At 38.8% G+C, this 24122-nt stretch overlaps 1 protein-coding gene across 2 annotated transcripts in view; it reads left to right on the top strand.

The window, feature by feature from the left end:
- Strn (striatin) overlaps positions 1-24122 on the top strand; it is a 90949-nt gene that overhangs the window by 22505 nt on the left and 44322 nt on the right. For both annotated transcript variants that reach the window (XM_075955695.1, XM_075955694.1), the window contains exon 2: positions 20843-20946. In XM_075955695.1, coding sequence (XP_075811810.1) covers positions 20843-20946 — 104 coding nt within the window. The remainder of the gene's footprint in view (positions 1-20842; positions 20947-24122) is intronic.

Below are 24122 nucleotides of genomic sequence, written 5' to 3'. Positions count from 1 at the left end.
AGTTGAATTCTCTTGCTTTTGGGATAGTTGTTATTAATCTCCCTCCCTCCCCAAATTACTATAAGCTCTTTGCCAGGCTTTATTTTCTTTCCATAATTTATCAACTTCATTGTTATTGAAAAGTACTATAATTTCTGATGTGTTTATTCCTGCTAATTGATATACTCTAAATTTTCTTCTTAGAATTAACTCAGAGACCTTTTCCGCTTAAGTTTTTAATTTTTTACTTGGTTTATGTGGTAAAAGATCCATTCTAAGATAATATCTTCCCTTTGCATTGAAATTCCTGTAGGGGAATGTTTGGAGGATAGTATGACCTGAATGCAGTTAAGATTCGGATCCATATTATCCACATATGTCTTCTGTAATTTCTCTTTGATAAATGCCAGTTCTCTTTCATCTTCATCTGAGAGACTATTTAAGTCCTTGTCACCATCTAAGGGTTTGTTTAAATTAATCAGGTTATCAGGACATATCCCAATAGTGGGCCATAGATGGGAATTATCTCCTAGCAATCTTTGGAAGTAATTAAGAGTCTGTAATCAATCTCTCTTAATTTGCACCTTTTGGGGTCTAACTTTTTGTAAATCTATTTTATAGTCTAAATAATTAATAGAATCTTCTCTTTGTATTTTTTTCAGAAGCAATTTGTAATTTACTACAAGGCAACATTTTCTTCAAACATTTATTCTAAAGTTTCTATATTTGAATCAGTAAAATGTCACCCATGTAATAGTAAACTATAGAGTATGGAAATTGCCTACGTATCATTTCCAATGTGTGACTTACTAAATATTTGCACAGCGTGAGGCTATTTGACATTTCCTGTGGGAGAATCTTTCATTGATGTCTCTAAGCAGGCTGAAGATTATTATAAGTAGGCACTGAAGGCAAATATTTCGCTGTCTTTTTTTTTCTTTTTTTGTAAAGGTATAGTGAAGAAACTATCTTTTAAATCAACTATAAGAGACAATCCTTTAGGCAACAGAGAAGGCAGAGGAATGCCAGACTGTGGAGAGTCAATTGACTGAATCACCTTATTAACAGCTCTTAGATCTGTTACCATTCTCCATTTTCCAGATTTTTTTAAACAAAAGATATAGAATTTCCAAGAGTTGGTTGATTCTTCAATAGGCTGAACATCTAGTTGCTCCTTTACCAGTTGTTATAAAACCTGCACTTTGTCTGTTAAAGGTCATTGCTTAACCCATACAGATTTGTCTGTCAACCATTTTAAAGAACGGCTGTTAGTGCCTTTGAAATAACAGTAGCTGTTTGGCCCTGTTCTTGTACAACCTGAATGGTTGGTGACTGTTCTTTATAATACTACCTTGTAATAGTTTTCCCATAAACATACATTAATTTATGGTTTGTTTCTTTGTTAGGGAAATGTTAATTTGAGTATTCCATTGCTGTAACAAATCCACATCCCTACAAATTCATTGCTTTGTTAACCACGTATGGTTTTAATATTTCTCTCTGTCCTTCTGGCCATATACATTCAACCTACCTCACGCTCTGCTTTACCTGAGATAAAGTTCTAATCCCTGAAAACTGAATATTTACATCCTGAAGAGGCCAATTTGGATGCTAAGATTCGGATCAAATTATTGTTATATCTGCACTTGTGTCTTCCAGACCTTCAATGACAACACCATTAATTCATATTTTTAATTTTGGTCTTTGTTTATTTATAGAAGTTTGCCAAAATACTTGCTTTATGGTTTCTCTTAAATTTTTGGTTCTCTGTTCTATAGCTGTTCCATTACCCAGAACAGTATGATTTCTTATAACAGACATTAGGTTCTTTAATTGCTCTGGGAAGGAGTTTTCTCTACTGTGGCAGGAAATGACTGAACTGGATAGGGGCCTGCGAGGTCTTCTTGGAGTTTCCCATTAGCAAAGGATTACCTTGAATTTTTTTTGTTCGTTAGTCCAATGCCTGCCTTTGCCACATCTTCTACATAATCCAGAAGGGAGAGGTGTTCGAATGGATTATTCTTAGAAAAAACATTATTTCTAGGAACGCCCTGTCTACAATCCCTTTTAAAGTGACCTTATTTGTCATAGTTGTAACATTTGATATTTTGTTTTTCTTCAGTACTCTGGAAATCAGCTCTCCTCCCCATGCATCGTCATGGTCATGAGGTTCAGTATTAGTTGTATCTCAAATCCATTCCTCCAGAGGTACTGACCTTACCTTTAATGACCTAATTATCCTTTTGCTTAGAGGATTGTCCTTTTCAAAAGCCAGAGATTCAATTATTATTTTTATAGCTTCTGAATTTGGTATTATTCTGTTTACTGCTGATGTCAGTCTTTGTAAAAAATCCATAATGGCTTCCTTTGGGCCCTGCATAACTTTAGCAAATGACTCAATTTATTTTCCTATTTCTCCAGTTCTGTCCCAAACATTCAAAGCTGCTGCACAGCATAAAGCCAGGGCATAGTCATCATATAGACATTGCCTTTCTGTAGTACCATATTCCTCCAAGAATTTGATACTGGGAAATTTCCCTACCTCTAGCTTTACTCCATTCAATAATCCTAGCCTCTTTCTGTGCCAGGTACTCCATGTAACTGTCTACCATGCTCTAAAACACCTTTAACCAATTCTATCTAGTCTTTAGAGATACTTCTGTTATAAACTAACCACAAGTTTAACATTTGATTCACAAAGGTGAATGCATGCCTTATTAGACTATTACTTCCTTGCATTTCCTTAAATCTAACATTGGCATAGGAGTCCAGTTAGCTGTTAACAGAGTCTCTGCCATTTCGCAATTCCTGTGAGGTTATTATTGTATGTATTAAGGTTGGTTGTTTGAAAACCTTAGGCTGTTCCTCTCTAACCTTATAATGCAGTGCTGAAATTGTTCTCCTTTAAATTTTTCTGTCTAAATTTGGATATCTTTGTGCTCTGTTTTATTAGGTTTTTCTAAGACCTATATCTCAGCACTCAGATAATCAACATTTTTAGTGATAAGACAAAAATGATAAAGCTAGTAATGTTTACAATTGACATTACATAATCCTGATGTGGGAAGTCCTTCTGTATATGTGTTGCTTTTATTGGCTATTGAATAAAGCTGTTTTGGCCAGTGGCTTAGCAGAGTAAAGCCAGGTGGAAAATCCAAACAGAGATATAGAAAGAGAGTAGGCGGAGTCAGGGAGACGCCATGTAGCTGACAAAGGAGAAAGAAGCCAGAACAGAACCCTACTGGTAAGCCACGAGGCCTGTTTAAGCTTCTCGTCAGAGCGTTTATAGTACATGAGACCACGCCCAAAGTGGGATGGTATCTTAAAGGCTGTTGGCTGAAGGAGTTCCTACAGCAGAATCCCATCAAATTAGACATCCTCTCATTTAATTGTCCATTTTCAGACTGTCCAGCATATTATCATACTGAGACCCAAATCCCTCCACTGTAATGGTTTTTCCCATTAATGTGGGAAAACCTCTCTCTTTTAACTAATTCCTCCCTTTAAGAGTTTCCAGTTGTATTCCCAAGTCTTCTAACGATGTTGATGAAGATGTGAGGCTTGTTGCTGCTGAGTAGTTTAGTAAGGGCCGACTGGATGTCAAGGCAGCTACCTAGTTTGGCAGCAGCCCGAGAAGGGGGTTCAAGGAGAGAGACGGTTGTGAGGGTGGGGTGAGGTGAGGAGCCGGCTGTCTGAAAAATGCACAGGGGATTGTTCAGAAAAAAGCACGTGTGGCGGTTGGCAGGGGTGGGGGTAGGGAGGCTGCAGAGGTCCCTGAAGGCAGAACCAGTCATCGAGGGAGGTGAGTGCTGTGGCTTTTGTAGCCCAGGTGCTTCTGTAGTTTGGGTGGCAGCTGGAGACTTTCTGAGAGGCTACAACAGGAAAATCCCAAACTTGCTTGGAGGCTTGGAGAAAAAAGCAAAGAGCCTATCTGGGTAGGACTGGAGTGCCATGTGCAGCTCCGTCCCTTGCTGGTTGCTAAAAAGCTGCAAACAACTTTTTCATGAATTCATACCCCAAACTTTGGCCACCAATTGTAGCACGAATAATGAAAACCCAGAGACAGATATTGGGGTTCAACCTCAGAAAAGCAAAGCAGCCAGCCACTAGAGAGCTCTTACCTCTGTGAAATCTTCAGACTAAAAGAGAGCAAGTTCCTGTCTCATCCCACCTTATACTCCTCTCTGCTGGAATTAAAGGTGTGCACCACCCCCGCCCCATCTTCTGTGGTGGCTAACTAGTGTTAGCTGCGGGCATTTGAGGCATGTGTCACCACTCCCTGGCCTGTATGGGTGACTAGAATGACTGTTTTTCATTCTGATCTTCAGGCATGCTTTATTAATTAAAATGCAAATGAAATATCACCACAGCAGACCACTTGTCTAGCATGTGTAAGACTCTAGATTTGATATAACATTGCATTAAAAAAAGAGCTGTCAGTGTGGCTCAGAGGTAAGGTGCTGCACCAGGCCTGATGACCTGAGTTCCTAGAGCCCTGTGATGAAAGGAGAGAACTGATTCTCACATTGGCCTGGGGGAGGGATGAATACTTTTATGGTTGCATGCTTGATGCTTGCATCCTTTCAGACAGATTGAATACTTGGAAACCAGGGAAGCATCATTTTGTATTGGAGGTTAGTGTGTGAGTCTCAGAGGACAAGGTATAGCAGTTTCAGGAACATGGCACAGAAGATGGAAAGATTAATTGGCATGTTCTTGTCACTGTATAGAGAGTCACAAAAGGAGCGGTGTCACTTAGAAAATTACATGAATGGATTATTTGAGGAAAGTGATGCCCATTTTCTAAAGAAAGGACAATTTGGCAATCTATTGCATCATGAGACTTCAGAATGTAGTGTTATTGTGACAGGCAGTTGTATGGGCGCCTGCCTCCAGAAATTGCCCATCATCCATCCACTTTTCTCATAAATCAAAGTCTGCCTTCCCTTATTTTGGAGGTTTGGGTCTTGCCTGGAACTTGAAATCCTCTTGCTTCAACTCCAGGGGTGTTGGAATCATAGGCGCAGGCCACCAAATCCAGCTTTCAGAATGCTTTTCTTCCTGTGTGTGTGTCCACAAGTGAGCCATTGCCTCAGATGCCCTCCCCCACCCCCCAGGTTTCTCATTAGTTTTGCCTTGAACCTATCAAGTGGACTAGGCTGCCTGGCTGGGTAGCAAGCTCCATGGGTTTTCCAGTATCTTCTTTTTTTTTATGATTTATTTATCTTTATTTTATGTGCATTGGTGTGAAGGTGTCAGATCCCTTGGAACTGGATTTTCAGACAGTTGTGAGCTGCCATGTGGGTGCTGGGAATTGAACCCTGGTCCTCTGGAAGAGCAGTCAGTGCTCTTAACCGCTGAGCCATTTCTCCAGCCCTCTTCTTCTTTTTTTAAAAAAATTTTTAAAAATTAATTAATCAGTACCACACACTCCCCCTTTCCCCCAACACATGCACTATATTTCTTCTATATATTTCATTTGGCATCATTTCTAAAAGTAGAGATACAAATTGTACAAAGTCTCAATTCTAATCTGCTGTGTGCATTTTCCACAGACTTGACTCTTAGCAGGCACATTATCGTAAATTGACTTCATAAGCCTTGTGTATGTGTATAAAAATATTGAAGCTTAGCTGGATGTCATGGTGCACACGAGAACTTTGGTGGTTGAGGCAGGAGAGTCATCAATTGAAGGCCAGTCAGGCCTACAAAGCGAGAATGTGCCCTTCTTAAAGTAAATGAAGACATAAATGCTAGGTCTGTCTTCAGTTCTATATATAAATTTAACAAGATCTCTACTCTGAGTGGTGATCTCTTTGTTTTTCCCTTCATAGTTTTTAGTGTATATTCTTTGTACAAAATGACGCTTTGTTATGATATACGTGCTTGTTGTATACTTTGTCCATATTTGTCTTCCTCTTGTATAACATTCTCCCCTTCTTACCGTCTCCTCCCGTATAGCTTGTGCATATATCTCTTATGTATGGCTATATGTAAATCTTGATTCCTCATCTGAGAGAAATCATACGCTATTTGCCACCACTGAGTAGCAGAACAGGCTTTAGAGGGCATGCTGGATGCACCTGGAGGCTGTTAGAACTGTTGGACAGGACAGGTGTTGCTGGTGTGGTGGGAGGCTGTAGAACTGTTGGGCAGGACAGGTATATGACAAGTACTTTGGGAAAGTCACTGTGGAAAAGCTGGAAGTGACTTTTTGTTATTGGTTTTTCTTTTATTTTAGGAAAATACAGTGTTTTCAATGTTTTTTGTAAGAACAAATGCAGTTTCAGTTAGACAGTCCTCCAGCAGCACCTTCTGACCCAGCAGAGGGCTGAGAAGTTCAGCTGGTAGAGGCGCTGGATGCCAACCCAGATGAGACCCAACTTCTCCAAGCCGTCCTTTTACCTCCACAGACACAAAATGAATAAATGTGATAAAAATTAAAATAGTGCCAGCAGGGATTTGGTGAGTCTGATTAACAGGCTAAAACAGGAATAATGGAGGCAGGTGTATTGGTGCGCGCCTGTAGTTCTAGCACTTGAGAGGTGGAGGCAGGAGGAACAGGAGGGTAAGATCGTCCTTGGCTACGTACTAACCTTGAGGCCAGCCTGGGCTTCACGAGACTTTGGAATTTGACAACACTGAAGAACAGATTGGAGGCTAATGTTATTTGTAAAAAATAAATGCAGGTGGAAAACACCAGATACAGACTAGGATTCAGACCAGACCCATTTGCGTATACCTGTATGTTTTTCTCAGTTGCTGTCCTTTATTATCATATAGCCTTAATCTTTTAACAATTATTATACTAATATATTCCTTTGATGATAACAAAGTTGGGTTTTCCCTTTAGAAAAATAGGAATCTTTTTAGATTTACCTTTTTAAAGATTTATTTTTGTCATTTTTGATTATGTTTATCTGCATGTGGGTTTGTGCCTGAGGGTGCAGGTGCCTGCACATGCCAGAGGCATCAGATGCCCTGGAGCTGGAGTTACAGATGATATTGAGCCTCTGAAAGAACAGCAAGTGCTTTTAACCACTGAGCCAGCTCTCATCATTTAGAAAACTAATTTTTAAAAAGACATTAATGTTCACAACATACTTTATAGACTTGGTAAATAACTCATTTATGCTCTTCATTTGTATAGCAACCTGTTTGCTAATTATTAACCTAGTTTTATTTCTCTGCCCTCTCCTCCCTTTCCCTTTGTTATTTGGCTGATTTTCCTTGTTGAAACATTTACTGGTAATGAAATTGTTTCTACAAGTGTGTCTTTTATTCCTCTTGTTAACAAACTGTCAGGAGTGGAAGTTTCTAACTAATCTGGTCTGTTTCTTTTCAGGATGTGTACTTTTTAATTTTCAAATAAATACTGAAATTTATATTTAGCAAAGCCTGCCTCCTTTTTTCTTTTTTTCCACTTTTCTTTTGTTTTTTAAAGCAGGTCTTGCTATCAAGTATTGATGGGCCTTGTACCTGTTGTGTAACTCATCTGGGCTTGAACTCATGGCAGTTCTTCTGTCTCAGCCTCCACCTGTTGGAATTACAAGCACGCACCACCATATGTGGGTCTCTTTTCTTAACTGACTTTTTTCCCTTTCCCATTTTTTCTCCCTGTCTTGGCCAGTTTTTTGGTATAATGACCTGGAAAATTCTCCTATCTTAAATTGTGTTCTAAACCTACTTAAGAACATAGATTATTTCCTTTTTTGTTGTTTTGTTTTAGGCAGGGTTTCTTTGTGTAACAATGCAGACTTTTCATGGAACTGACTCTGTAGGCCAGGCTGGCCTCAAATTCAGACCCACCTGCCTCTGCTTCCCGAGTGCTGGAATCAAAAGCATGTGCCACCACCCCTGGCACATAGATAATTTCTGATGGAGAATTTTTAAAAATGCCTGAAAATTTGTTAGAAAAATGTAAAATATCATAAATTTCATAAAGTACTAATTCTATATTTATATATAGAATATTATTTGGTTTTCAAGTAGGAAATTGTATATTTTGTGTTTCAAAGGACATAATAAATACTGTGAGCTGAATCACCTCTGAGTGGGACACTGGTAGAATTTGAAAGTAAAAGGGTATTTATGAAGAGAGAGAGAGACAAAGTGCAAAGGAAAGGCACAGATGTGGGGACCTGGGGTCTTCTCTAGCATGTGAGTAGAAAGAGGAGCTGGATCAAGTAGTGGGTGTCTATTTCATCTCGTAGAAATTGTATTTATCTGCACTCCACCTCAATTTTTTAGCATCATAATCACTGGGAATGAATGCTTGAAATGCTAAAGTATGGTGTAGCCCAGGGCAAGTAATTTTATTGGTTGAAAACATTGAGAATTCTCAGGGCTTTCTAATGATAAGCAACACCAAATATTACAGAAGTTCTATTTGTAAGCAAAATTTTTAAAACTTACAGATTCTCGAATTTTAAAATTAAGGTCTTCGTGTAGGACACTTTGAATTGTATTTCCACGTAGAGTCATTGCTTTTAGATAGATAGATAGATAGATAGATAGATAGATAGATAGATAGATAGAGTCTACAAATTTAATAATGTTCTTTTCTACTTTTGTAAATGTTTATTTCACTCAATGAATCATTTTTGCTCATGTTAGAGAGTTTGTTTTATCAATGATTTTTTTTTGCTAGAGAACTTTTGGTGGACTTGTTTTTATTTATAGCTACCAACTCAAAACCAAATTTGATATTTTTTTCTAGTTATGAACTGTCATTTTTTTATTGCTTATATTTTAACTTCTTCTAACACCATTGCTAGAAGCTTGACTTTGTTGGTGACAGGGGAGATATTTTTCATAAAGAAACTTGGGGGTGGTTGGAGGAAGGCCACCTGTTGGTGTCTGGCTGCTCAGCCCCTAAATAATCACACAAAAACCATATTAATTATTAAATCACTGCTTGGACCATTAGCTCTAGCTTCTTATTTGTCAACTCTTGCATATTAATTTAACCCATCTCCATTAATCTGTGTATCGCCACGTGGCTGTGGCTTACTGGGTAAAGTTTCCAGTGTCTGTCTCTAGTGGGGTTACATGGCTTCTCTCCTCTGACTCTGCCTCCTTTCTCCTAGCATTCAGTTTAGTTTTCCCCCTCCCCCACCTACCTAAGTTCTGCCCTATCAACAGGCCAAGGTAGTTTCTTTATTCACCAATGGTAATCACAGCATACAGAGCGGAATCCCACATCAGGTGGTGATGTTTGTTTGTCTAGGGAGTAATTCTCAAGCTTCCTAATGCTGTGACCCTTTAATATAGTTCATGTTGTGACCCCTGACCTTAACATTACTTTCATTGCTACTTCATAACTTTAATTTTGCTACGGTTACAATCGTAACATAAATGATTTTTGGACCTAGAGTTTTATTGTAGGGGTCGCAGCCAACATGTTGAGAACTTCTGGTTTAGAGCATCTCACTAGCCCTTGCTGGCCTGGAACTGACTGTATAGCCCAGGCTGGTATCAGACTCAGAGATCTGGTGTCTGCAGAGGCCAGAAGAGGTTGTCAGATCTTCTTGAACTGTAGTTAACAGACACTTGCGCTTCACCATAGGACTGGTAATCAAATCCAGTCCTCTGGAAGAACAACAAATGCTCTTAACAACTAGGCCATCTCTCCAGGACAACTCCCCCCACCCCTTAATTAAAATGACTGGTTATTGCTTTTCAACTTTGAGTTACAATACATAGTATTCAGTTGAATTCATGCAGTTTTAGCTTTCTTATTGAGCTTTAACCTCTATTGCCTTAACAAAGAGCATAGCTCTCAAAACAGTAGTTACTATGAATGTAGTAGTATCTTAGTTTTAAAAAGTTTTTTGGGGGGGAGGTAAGGTATGTATGTGCGTGTGAATGTGTGCTCATGGAAGCTAGAGGTATCAGATCCCCTGGAGCTTGAGTTAAAGGTTACAGATGATTGTGAGCCTCCTGGTTTGGGTTCTGGTAGCCAAACCCAGGCCTCTGTAAGAGTAATATGTGTTTTTAACCATGGAGTCATCTCTCCAGCTCCTCTTTAATTCCTTCTTTCTTCCGTGTATGTGTGCACTTACCGCTTTTCTTTTTCTTTTTTTGAGACAAGCTAGCATGTAATGTAAGTTAGTCTCACACTCACTATGTCACTAAGGATGAGCCTCTTGCCTGCATCTCCCAGGGGCCGGGATTACAGCTATACACTACCATACCTGGCCTATGAAACTATATTTTTTAATCCAACTTTCTTGCTAGTCCTCTAAGCAATTGTCAGGAATGTTTGTAGGTTTGGGAATGAGGATGTGCTTAAGGAACGGACTGTTTGGAAACCTGGGAAAATCATGAGGTCATCAGAAACTTCCTGATGTTATCTAATTTGTATGTGCCGTCATGAGCTGATTATGTGAGAGTAATTATCCTAGTATTTTATATGACAATTTGGGAAGCTAAGGCTTTTTCTTTTCTTTTCTTTCTTTTTTCTTTTTTCTTTTTTTGTAATTGCATGTGTGGAGATGAGGATTGCTTTGTGAGAAAATATCTGGTAGCATTTCAGAGGCACTTTGTCATCTAAACGTTTGCCTTGTGTTACTGCACAGACGTGACAAGCACATGAGAATTGGCCCCGAAATACTTAGGAGGAAGTTCTGATAAGCTCACTAGTTTCTCAAAAGGAAAAGCTCATGGTAGAATAAATACCATATTAAAAAATTCACTTTTGAGTGAAACATCAATTGGATATGTGTCTCCAGAGTTAGACAGGCATTCCACTGTATTCGTGTTTACGTCTGTAATTACTTTTCAGATTCTGATGGACTGTGTGTGCATGATTTGTGTGTCCCTTTCACCTATATATTCTACGCAGCATTTGTTTCTTCTACGACTGAGTTACCAGGCTGACCTAGACCTTCTGTCCCTCCTCCTTCATCCGTGAAGGAGCAGATTGCAGGCAGCTCCATTGTGCTACTCAATGCCAGTGACTGTGTTGGACATCGAACAGGGCTTGCCTGACATTGCTGAACAAGTCAATGGCAGTACTTGTCGGTGTCACTTGGCCATTATCTTGTCTTAGCTCTTTTGTAGTTACATATATGTGTTGCCCTTATGCCCCAACTCTATTAGAAGTGTGTTGTGAATAGGCCTTTTTTTTATTTGAGACAAGACCTTGATGTATAGGCTTGAACGGCTTTGAACTTCTTTATTATGTAGCCCAGGCCAGCTTTGAATTCAGGATCCCCCTGCTTCAGCCTTCTGAGTGCTGGGATTAGACGCATGTGCTACTATACCAGTAGGCACATTTTATTTTTTCTTTTTTATAGTCTTCTTTTCAGTATTTTAAATTGGTAGGCAATAGGTATTTCTAAACATGCAGTAGAATAGAAATATGTTTGTAGGTTTGATCTCTTAATCAGCAGACTGCTAATATTGTAGTCCTAAGTAAGGAATTTGGAGGAGATTTAGAAAGCTGCTAACCCATACTCGTGTGGAGAAGAGAGCTAGGGTTCTGTGACACCCGTCTCTCCCTTCATATCAGCCTGCTGCTTTATTTGGTTCCTGATTGTGTCCCAGGGTTAGTCAGAGCCGCTCCAAATGCAGCTTCGGTCCACAATACCGTGATCTGTAGTACCTGGTAGACGTACAGGTTCCCAGGCCCCGCTCCAGTGCTCTAGATAGCACTAGGTTGTGACTGCCTTTAGGAAAGGGCTGGCAGCCATGATGTGCCAGCGACCTAGGTCAGAGAGTGTCTGTGTGTGCAGGCTTTCTCCAGGGAGCACGTGTAGTTATAAGAAGGCCTCCGTGGGACATGGACAGGTTATTGAGACGAACTTCACTGTGTTCTGTTTCTTAGCATAAACAACCTACCATGCTGACTCAGTTCTCTTGTTTGTGTTCAGATTAGAAGTTGAGAACCTTAAATCAGTTGTGCTTTCTAATGCCTTATTTTGGATTTTTAGTGAAAATGAGTTCCCCTTATGTCCCACAACTGATCAAAAACAGCTGGAAATTGTGGGCTTTAGTGACCTCAGTTTTGAATTCTTATTTATTTAGTTAGTTTTGCAAGACTGGGTTTCTCTGTGTAGCCTTTGCTGTCCTGAAACTCACTCTGTAGACCAGGCTGGCATAAGACTCATCTAACCCGCCTCTGTCTCCTGAGTGCTGGGATTTAAAGGCATGCGCCTCCATGCCTGGATTCATTTTGAATTCTAATCCTTTAAATTTTAGAGTGTGGAATAGTTTGAAAAGTCTCAGGAAAGTATGGAGTACATTTTAAGTGTTTTAATTGTTTATTAGACACTGTGCATACAGATAAGCCTGTTTAGGAATAGAAGATATGTTCTGTCTTCAGCATTATCTGAAATGCTTGGGCCAGAGATGTTTAAAAATTCATAGACATTTTAATTTTTGAAGGATTTACATACATTTTACTGGCTAAACATCCCTAATCTAAAGGTCTGAAATCCAGGATGTATTCTGATGCTCACATTTCAGGTATAAAAGTTCAACCTGTGTACATTTTTTTGGCAAATTAAAATTGAGAATAATTTACAGATAACTGATTGGGCTGGGGTTATAGCTCATTGGCAGAAAGCTTGCCTACCATACCCAGGGCCCTAGGGTTGGATCTATAACACCACAAAACCAAACAAACTTAACCAACTTGCCTTGTTCAGTGTCTATCCTGTATGCATTAATCTTTTTTTTGTTTGTTTTCTTCTATAGATGAGAAAATGAAAGTTCTACGCAGTTATGTAAAAGCAAAGATCTTAATGCATCATGGATTTTTACTTTGATTTTTGAAGATAATTCTATTTTTTCAGAACTACTATTATCACGTACATGTTTTTGAATAGAAAGTGACTATATGCTGAATTGTGAACTTTTAAAACATATATAATGCTTAAAAGATAGCTTTATACTTTATCTTTGCTCAGTTTGAATTTCTCTAATTTTCACAAACTTTTCAGAATGATTTTTTATCAAGTGCATTCATTTTCCTGATTCTGGCTAGTTAGATTTTAAGAATATTGATACTCTTAGTGCAACAAGGCTTTCTAAAGAACTCTTCAGAGGTGACTAACGGTAGTGGAAAAGTTTATCTGTAAATACAAGACAATTGAGAATGTCCCCTCCGGAGGCCAGTAAACTTGCTCTCTGAACATCTCCACCTCTCATTTGATGTACTCCATTGCCAAAGTGTGTAGGGAATACATTTAAGGCTTCTTGAGCTGCTGCATTCTGTCATACCTTATTGCAGAAACCGTCTCTCCAGTAGGTGTGTGGCTTGAGTTTTCCATACGATGATACGTTCATTATCTCTCTCTGTCATCTTGGCTCATTTGTGAGAATGCTGTTTCCCGGGATGTAAACCACTTAATCTCTTGGTGCATCATTTTATTTCTCTCTTTAAAAAAATGAATTTTGACTATAATATCCCAAACAGTCTACATATTGATGCCTCGGGAACTGAATTTGGTAGATGAGTTTGTTTGAAAACACATTGTCATGCTTCGAGGACAGCCTTCAAAGGGTGTAGAGAGTATTAGAAGGTGTTTTAAACTCAAGGTCTTCTGTCCCTGTCACCCTAGGACCTGGAGAAACATTTACAGTCATTAAATACTTAGGAATTATTCTAGAAAGGTGTAATTTACCTTTTATTATTTTTTAAGAAAAGCAAATAGCTGCAAGCTTCTCCTCCCCCCTCTTTTTTTTAATCTATCTTGTACATAATTCCCTGCCAGTGTATGTAGAATTCCCTGTGGTAACCGCTACATAGCTGTTACCTCTCTCCTCCTATTTCAACCTTCTTTCCTTTTTTCAGCCCCTTCTTCCTTCTGTGTCCCACTCTGCCCCTTTTCAAGTAAATAATCCAGTTCAGAAAATAGTATATTGTGAAATCTTGGCAATCTTTACCTGTGATTTATGTTGGAAAGACAGATATATAGCAATCATGTTTTAGGTCTGTGAGTTTTAGAGAAGAAAGTAGTCTCCGTATGCAGCAACATATATTTTAAGACTGTTTTCCAGGGGAAGAAGATGGACAGGCTTGGCATTACTCTCACAGTACCATTCCTGTACTCAGAGGCCTTAGCTGAGGTGCCGATTTCTCCAGGTCTACTAATACTTTTTAACCTGATGGACAATGCATTGTACATGTAGTCTTACCTCTGTGCCAATGTACTTAAAAGCTACCATTCTAAAATTGCTGGTTTAAAGAATATATGTATTTCAGACTAATAGATATTGCGCATTACAAGGGAAGGCTGATCCAGACCACATCATAGAAATAAATGCCTGTTTTCCGTCATTATTATCCCCATTGTTGTTGTTAGTGTGAGTCAGGATCTTGGTCTTTCCCTAAGCTGATGTTGAACTTGTTGTGTAGTCTAGGCTAGCTCGTGGACTAGAGACTAAGTCACATAAAGATAAATGAGATTTTGTTTGTGTTCACTAATAGACACTCACTTGTTTGTGATAGGGTCTTGTGTAGCTCAGGCTGGTCTTACACTTTGACTCTTCAGCTTCCCACTTGCTGGGATGACAGGAATGTGCCTAGCTTTCATTACTTTGACATTTTTCTTTTCTTTCTTTTATTTAATTTAGCATAATTTCTTTATTGAATCCTTAGGAATTTTACATCATGCACCCCAATTCTGCTTACCTCTCAGTCCCTCCCTATTATCCCCTCACCTCTGCAGTGCCTCCCCAAAAGAAAATTAACAAAACCAAACCAAAATAAGCAAAAAACAAAAACCCCAACCAAACAAAAAAAAACATAGAAATTTGAACATCTTTTTTTTTTTTTTAAGATTTACTTATTTATTATTTATACAGTGTTCTGTCCACATGGATGCTTATATACCAAAGGAGGGCACCAGATCTCATTACAGATGGTTATGAGCCACATGTAGTTGCTGGGAATTTAACTCAAAACCTCGGGAAGAGCAGCAAGTGCTCTTAACCTCTGAGCCATTTTCTAGCCCTGAACATCTTTGTAGTATATTTGAACCTTAGGTTTCTTTCTGTCTGCTTTTCATTGCTTTTCTATTGAATTCTTGATGTTGTACTACTGACTTGTAGGTAGTCTGTATATGCTAAGAAGAAATAAATTTTGTGATTTGTGGTGTCCTTAGTTCCATTTGTTTTGATGGTTTACAGGGAATATCTTATTTTTCAAAATACTTTTTCAGAAACTTCTTAATTATTATTTAAAAAATGTAGATGACATTTGTTAGTCTTTTAGGGCCTCGGGATGTAACCATGTTATTCACTGGCCTTCACACATGTATATTGCACACAGACATATATACATACATACAAATAAAGAGTGTAGTTTCTTTTAGCCCTGGAGATTGAACCTTTGTACTAAGCATGTTCTCTGTCATTAAGCTATACCTTACCCCTGCAACACTTCTCAGTTTTAAAGATCCTACCGAGTTTGTTTGCATTGTTCTATACCATAGGTGTGACTTAGGAAGTAACTTTAGAACTTTAATGTGTTTTAAATATTTGGAGCTTCTGGGAAGGAGAGGTGGCTCAGTTGAGAACACCCATTGTTCCTGCAGAAGACTTGGGTTTGATTCTCACACTCACACAGTGACTCACAATTGTCTAACTCTAGTTCCAGAGGATCCAGTGTCCCCTCCTGACCTCCACAAGCACCAGGCATGCATGAGGTGCACATGCATACGTGCAACCAAACACTCATACACATAACATTAAGTAAACATAAAATTTAAGGTATTTTAGAGCTTTTAAGTAATTTTGTTGCTTATTTTTGATTGCTTACTTCTTATTTCTATGTGAACTTTAGAATTGTCTCACTTTTTAAGATTTTTGTTAATTTGCTGGTGACTTGCCAAACATTTAAAGATGAATTTAGGGAGAAGTAAAATCCTGTAATGTTTTTATTTAAGAACATGGAATTTTTTTTTAGTAGTTCATATCATTGTTTTTGATTCCCCTTAGGAGAGTATTTATAACTAAAAACAAAACAAACAACAAAAAAACCCACAAATATTTTTAAAGTTTGTTTTCTTGGAGTTTTGTGGTAGTCACCCATATGTAGAAGGAACAGCGGGCTGTGTTCCTGCCGCCCGGCTCCCGGCCACCTGGCTAGCTTATGCCCCGAAATAACAACACACAAATTGTATTCATTTAAACACTGCCTGGCCCATTAGTTTCAACCTCTTATTGGCTAATTCTCACGTCTTGCTTTAACCCATATTTAGTAATCTGTGTAGCACCACGAGGTGGTGGCTTACCGGAAAAGATTCAGCATGTCTCACCTGGTGGCTGGCTCCATGGCGTCTGCCTGACTCTGCTTTCTTTCTCCCGAATTCTGTTCTGTCTTCCCCGCCTACCTATGTTCTGACCTATCAGGCCAAGCAGTTTTCTCTATTAATTAACCAATGAAAGCAACAGATAGATAGAAGACACTACTACATCATTTCCCCTTTTTCTGTTTAAACAAAAAGGAAGGCTTTAACTTTAACATAGTAAAATTATGTATAACAAAACAGTTATCAAGCAAGAATTACAGTTACAATATTTATATCTATTTTATCTTTTATCGTAACAATGGAAAACTATAACTATCTATCTATTCTTCAACTCCATCAAAGACTCCAGAAGGATATAATGTTACCTAAGCAAACAAGAAATAAGCAACTTCCAAACTCTAGAAATAACAGAGACATCTTGCTGCCTGGACAGTCACCCAAAGTTCTTTCGTACCGTTGGGGCATCCATCTTCAGCCTACAGGCCCATAGTATCCAGCAGACATTTCCATGAAGTGGAAAAATTTCAAAGACAGTTCAGTCACTTTCTTTTGTGTCCTGCAGAATGTCTCACAGACTCTTTCATGAGTCAGGAACCCCAAAGGATCAACTCACCTTTAGGCCAAGTTCAGCAGTCCTCTTCTCTGGGGGTTCTCTGTGTCCAGTTTATGTAACAGTCCAGGCAAGAGCAGTTTCTTGCCCACATGGCTAAACAACTCCATCAAAGATCTGAGAAGGGAAGTAATATTACTTGAGCAACCAGGAAGTACAAACGAGAAACTTCCAAAATGTGCAACAAATGACAGAGACAACTGACTACCTGGGCAATCACCCAAAGTCTCATTTGCAATGTTGAGGCAGCCAACTTTGGCTAAGGCTTAACGTAACTGAGATACCATTTTCAAAGGCAAGAAACTTTTCAGAACTATCTTACCCTGTCTTGGCAGGATATGACAGTCCTGTTTCTATCCATTTACGGATACTCTGTATCTCTGTCAGTGGTTGAGGTATGGGCTTTTCTTTGCTCAAAGGCCGGTTCTGCCAAGAAGACAACCTCCAAGTGGAGTGACTTTGGTGCTCAACATTCTCTCGGGAGTAGAGTGGTGTTGCCAGGAGTGATTGTCTCACTACCACGGAACTCTAGGTTAGATTAAAAGCCTTTTTCTACAGCTCTTTGAAGAGGTTGAAGATTATATTATCTATACTAAATATAAACTCTATGTATCTAAAGAACCTGATTAGCCTAAATATAAATATGACAAACATAGATGACTATTGTTCTATAATTCTTGATACCTATCTAACTTGAAGACTAAGAGAATAAAAACTGTGCAATAAATGAGGACAATGACCTCCAAATGTAAACAATGTATGTCATTACATAAACAATATATAAGTATCTTAGAGGTAGAAGTGTACACTGCAATATGGTAAATATATATCAATACAATATATATATCAATACATAATTTTTTTTTTTTTGGTTTTTTGAGACAGGGTTTCGCTGTGGTTTTGGAGCCTGTCCTGGAACTAGCTCTTGTAGACCAGGCTGGCCTCGAACTCACAGAGATCCGCCTGCCTCTGCCTCCCGAGTGCTGGGATTAAAGGTGTGCGCCACCACCGCCCGGCCATAAAAAATGTTTTAAACTGAGGTAGAAGCATATTTGCATACAGTATTCAATATAATTTAACTTTGTATCAATATACAAGAATCGATACCAATATAATTTTCTAAAAACAATAACTCACAAATACCAATTGATTATCCCATCACCAATACCCATATAATTTGCAAATGATATTTCTTTTTTCTACTTTTATCCTTATTTTTCCTTAATTAAATGACTTTTGTCAGCACCTCTAGCACATTGGTAAATGATTATGTTGAATTGGGTATTTTTTGTTTTGCTTCTAACTTGATTTCAGTACTCCTAGGTTTTTCTGTTGTATATATTGTTGGCATTTCGGTTGAATTGGAACCTTTTACTTTCAAAGTTGTTATTGTATCTCAGTTGATTTAAAAAGTCAGCCAGAAATCTTAAGTTGAAAGAAAAATTGAGAGGACCTTGCAAAGAATTTGTTTTTCCCTGAATTATAAGGGCTAGTTGCCAGCTAGCCTGATAGTTCATTGTCTCCGTCCGAATACCTCAGTGTTTTATTTCCTACAAAGAAATACTATCCTGTGTAACACACTGCATCAATATCAGGAAGTTAGCCCTGATATACTAGTACTTTCTAATCCTCAGGCTCCCTTCTTCCTGTGCTGTCTGTCTGAATAGCTCTGCACAATCCATCACAGTTCAGAATCATACATTGCATTTGACTTCTGGTGTCTTTAGTTCTTCAACCTGAAACAGTTTTTTTGTGACTTTATGAGTTAACTCATTTGAAGATGACAAGAAGGCTGACGCGAAAGGACTCTAATGTTGGATTTCCTCAGTGTCTCCTTCGTCCTTATGTCTTATAAATGTCTGAGCTTGAGGAGCACCATGGCTCCACGACTCTCTCAGGTTTGCTTTGCATGCATTGCCAGTTTCTGTAACACTCACAGGTTTTTCTGTTTGATTATTAACTAGACTCTGGTGTGAATTGATAGACAAGGGAAGTAAGTGTCGTAGGAAGGCAGGCAAGTTGCCAGTGGGTCGGAGACTCAGTCACAGTACAGACTTTATGTTATAGGTTGAACTGTAGAATTACCCAGGGTCAGTGACATGTCAGAAGTTCAGAAATAACCAAAGAATATAGAGGATGAAATTGGTGATTTATGTTATTGTTACTTTGCTTGGTTACATTTATTAGGTTTATTGTTTTTACTAACAATAATTTTTTTTTTAAATGTACTCATTGCTCTTTCAAAGCAACTGGTTGCTTGGCCAAATGAATTGGGCTGACATAATCTTCTGACGAGCTTTCATCTTCTTCAGCTTGAAGTGTATGTGCCATTGTTGTGTATATGTCACCTTATATACATTTAAAGCATTTGAGGATCTTTGAGGTGAGGACAGATAATTGTGAATATTCAGTGCCTTTCCCCCTTTTTATCTAAATTTGAGATCCTGTTTCTATATACAGTTGAATTGTTGCCAATCTTAATTACTTTAATAAGGAGAATGTCCTTTTAATTGAAATAAGATCTTAAGAGCTTTTTGAAATGAAAATAAACACATCATAGTACCTATTTATAATTCAAAGTTATGAGGAGTAGCAAATTAGATTTTATGTATGTTCATCATGGTACTAAATAAGTAGAACTGAGTCTCATTTAAATTAAATAGAACTAAGCTTATTAGTTTATTCATTAAACCATTGTTGGACAACCCTCGAAATTCTTTAGGGGCGTTTTAAAGTCTTCCTTAAGTATGACATTCTTTCTTGAATGGGAAGCAGTGTTCATACATACACAAATAACATTGCTGTCTGTCCCTGAGTTGCTGTGGTAGAAATGGGTGAGAAGAGCATGTGCAAGTAGTAAATTGGGGGTTATCTGACGCACCTTAAATGAGCACCTTCCTGCCTTTCTAGAGCTTACAAACTGCTTGGACAAGCTAGTAGTCCAGCGCTTGCGGTTCTTTAAGCAGTGATGTTATTTCAGTCCTCAGTGTCTTTCTGTTTCTGCTGCTCTTTCCTGTCCCTTTCCTGCTGAAGCTGAAAGTTGTGTGTCCTTTGTCTCATGGTGAAATGCTGAATTGTTGTCACTCTTCAGGGAGGAGCAGTGTGCTGAGGCTCGGCATCTGATTGTCCCTTTTCTCTTCTCTCTCTCCTTTCTCTCACATATGAGAAAAGAGAGCTATTTATTGTTTGTAGAGTAAATCTAGGACCAAGTTAGGGACTCTCTTATAAAATTTAGATATATCAGGAAACTTCTGAAATTCCATACGTGTACTTGTGTGTCTCGGTTCATACTCACTCCCTCCCTTCATCTCCCCAGCACCCTTCTCTTCCCCATCTTATCTCTTGTCTTCCTCACAACTCCATGTCTTAACTACAGAGTCCGGTCTGTGCTGCCCATAGGCCCACATGTGTGAGTTAATCCACCGTTAGTGCTGCCCCTAGGCCCATGTGTATGGGGTTATCCACTGAAGTCTGGGGGACCTACCAGTGCCTACCCACCCCAAAGTGACTGTCTTCCTCACCACCTCTAGGTACTGTCCTCTCCTCAATGAGGGGTCTAGCATGAGGAAGTCTTTCCTCCCTCATATGCCGGGATGTTTAACTCTCATCTTAATAATGAAACTCTTAATTTGGAAGAATTTATAAGAATTCTGGTCATTTTGCTTTCCTGCCTTCATTTTTTATAAAAATGAAACATCTTCCAAGGTATTTTATACCTTGGACAAACTGCATGTCTACTTTGTACCCTGTTTGTTGTTTTGTAGGTCCTTAGGGAAGATGGGGACCACACATGGCAACATCCCTTTCTGAAATAAACTGCCCATAGGTCTCTTGTGGATATTGTTTTCAAATTAAGACTTTACCCTTTTCAGCTAATACTTCTTTAGTTTGCACTGTGACGGATTTGAAAAGGAATTGTATTAATTGCTGTTCTAAAAGTTGTTTTTAAAATGTTGTTCTGAACTGAGTTTTGCCTTTCTCTCCCTTCCAGGCCCAGATTGCCTTCCTCCAGGGGGAGAGGAAAGGTCAAGAAAATTTGAAGAAAGATCTAGTGAGGAGGATCAAAATGTTGGAATATGCCCTGAAGCAGGAAAGGTAATCAGTGGGCTCCTTCTGTTCCCACCTCTTCATTATCCTACCATTCCAGAACTAAAACCATATCTTAGTTCTGTGTACTCTTGAGAACCCGAGTAGGGAATAAACATTTATGTATGATTCTATGTGATTTATGTATGCAGTATGTTAATCTTATCATAAATAATAACTTTAGTACTATAATTTACATGACTTAAAACATTTTAGCCTTATTTATTCACACTCTGCCTCTTATATGAAGCTTATGTTCTTTCTAGACGTGGACTGTCACCTGTTTCTCTCCCTTCCACCTTCTGCTCTTTGTTTAGGTTTGCTTGTTTTTAGATAGCCTTAGACTCAGACCCCCTGGGTAGACAGTGTTAGCTGGCCTTGAACATTTCGTCGTCCTGCCTCTTAACTCCCAAGTGCTAGGATTATGTTCATGACTGAGGTGCCTAGTTAACATATTTCCCGGTTCTCCTAGCATCCCTCAGTCCCTACCCATTACATTCTCTACCCTCTACTCTGAACTCTTCAGCCCAGGGGCTGGTCTGCCTTTCCCCCAGAGGCTCTTCCCTGTATAATTTAGATAATTTGGTTACCTGCCCCCTTTTTTATACCTTTGACCTCCTGGCTACACTCCCCCCCCCACGCATGCACGCACGCAACCCTCCCTCTCCCCCCCAGTCTACTCTGGATGTTCCCAGATGTCCCTGTTACTGCTTTTACCTACATTCTCTTTTTTAAATCTACAATAAACTTTCTTTTCCACCATACCTAAGAGCATCCATGTCTTGTCCTTTTTATTTCCTGTTTTTTTCATCCATGAGTAAAATTATATTTTAATTGTAAGGAAATTTTTATGATGCTTCTCCCTTTTTTATAATGTAATATTCAGTTTGATACAGTTTCCTAAGAAAAAATTGCTCTGATTGACAATGCCTTTTCATAGACAGTTGAAGGAGCTGTGGGCCTGCTGCCCAGCTCCCAGCTGCCTGGCTAGCTTATGCCCCAAAATAACAACACACAAATTGTATTCTTTTAAACACTGCTTGACCCATTAGTTCTAGCCTCTTAATGGCTAATTCTCACAATATTGCCTAACCCATATTTAGTAATCTGTGTAGCACCAGTCTTACCAGGAAGGATTCAGCATGTCTGACCTGGCGGCTGGCTGTATCGCGTCTGCTCTGGACAAGGGAGGCATGGCGTCTGTCTGAGGCGTCTTACCTCACTTCCTCTTCCTCCCAGCATTCTGTTCTGTTTACTCCACCCACCTATGTTCTAACCTATCAGGGCCAAGCAGTTTCTTTATTAATTAACCAATGACCTTCCTCCATCAATAGACTTTAAATTTTTTTTTTCCTTTGTCCTATGTGAGATACTCTTATCTCTCCAGAAGGAGAGCTTGCCTTGCAATTTTGCTAGTTTGGGTTATAAGTAAAGGGAAATAGGTCACATGTGAGAGTTTGTGGATTAAGTTTCTTTAATGGGTTGTTTTTGGATTTTTTTTTTTAAATCAACATTCTGAAGTAGTTCATTGTTTTTAGTAATATGAACATTTGATAACCTGGTATTAGAATTCTCTGTTTTAGTACATTTTTGCCTTATTTTGATAGTCTCTTGCTTTTCTTCCTTTTTTGAAGCTGACAAATGAACTAGGTGTAAAACCACCATAATATAGCATTAACATTAAATATTTTTAAACATTGAGAAATTGATACAAAAGAGGTTTCTCTAGTTGGTGGAAAAATAAATGGATTTTTCTATGCCTTAAGAAGTTGATTGAAGTGACATCAGGGAGATAAGAAAAACATTTCTAAAAGTATGTAATTTGCAAATATTTTAAATCTCAAGCTGTCTTCACTGTAGGCTTTTCCTCACTGTAGGTGAGGGAAATGAGAACGGTAATAGATGTATTATTTTGAGGAAGTACAGTGTGTGTCCTAGCTCACTTTCTGTTGCTGTGATATAAACCTATCAAAGCCAACTTGGGGGGAAGGCTTTGTTTCATTTTAGAGCTTCCAGGTCACAGTCCGTCACTGAAGGAAATCTGGGCAGGAACTCACGGCAGGAATCTGGAGGCAGGAACGGAAGCAGAGACTGTGCTTCCTGGCTTGCGCCATTTGCTTTTTTGTTTGTTTGCTTGTTTGTTTTTTTCCTTTATTTAATTTTTTTGTGTGTGTGCATGTATGTCTGTGCACTGCATATGTACCTGGTACCTGCAGAGGCTAGAGGAACTAAGTTACAGACAATTGTGAGCTTTCATGTGGTTGCTTGGAATTGAACCCAGGTCCTCTGGAAGAGCAGCCAGCACTCTTAACTGCTGAGACATCTCTCCATCCCCTTCAGTTGCTTTCCTGTTCAACCCAGGACTACTTGCCAGGGGTACTCACAGTGGGCTGGGCCCTCCTACATCAATCTTTAATTAAAATACCCTACAGATATTCCCACAGGCCAATCTGATGGGGACAATACCTTAGTTGCTGTTTCCTCTTCCCCAGGTAACTGGAGTTTGTGTCAAGTTGACAAACTAGCAGTATCCAGACCCAGAGACTTAAAACTAAGTAATTGTTGTAGAGTCATAGGTCAGAACTCTCCAGGCTGAATCTAAAGTCTGTACTCTTTTATTATTTTGTTATCTATAAAGCAGTAGAACTGAAACACAGATACTAAAGTAACCAGAAATGTGTGTGTGTGTGGGGGTGTGCATACACATGAAGGCTTGTATCTAGACGTACACTGAGGTGCTAGGGGCTGAGGTAGAAATGTGTCCATGATCCCCAGTGGGGTCAGAAAGAGGGAAGCAGCTATACTACCATCACAACAGGTAAGATGCCTTGCCAGTGAGGCAAGTGTAGAAAGTAGAGAGACCACATCAGAACCAAACAACGTGCACAGTAATTTGTAGTCGTGTACGAAGAATGTTAAGAGTATAGTGGGCATTAGTTATTATTTGATGACTGCAAATGGATTGTGGAGTCTATTTAAGGAATTTAGACATTTACCTTAAACATGGAAGGAAACATGGAAAGCTTTCAGATGTTTCTATCAAATGATCTTGAACTAATTCTCTTGTACTCTTTACTCGCCTTTGCCAACTGTACATTTTTCTTTGCTTGATTATGCTTGGTGTCAAAGAGCCTGTGGTTTTTTTCCTTAAATTATTGCCTAACTCTCCCCTAACTAGTTTAATT

This window comes from Microtus pennsylvanicus, chromosome 21, assembly GCF_037038515.1.
Source record: "Microtus pennsylvanicus isolate mMicPen1 chromosome 21, mMicPen1.hap1, whole genome shotgun sequence".
Classification (NCBI taxonomy): Eukaryota; Metazoa; Chordata; class Mammalia; order Rodentia; family Cricetidae; genus Microtus; species Microtus pennsylvanicus.
The sequence above is the reverse complement of the archived record's forward strand: the minus strand, read 5'-3'. Positions and strand labels throughout refer to the sequence as shown.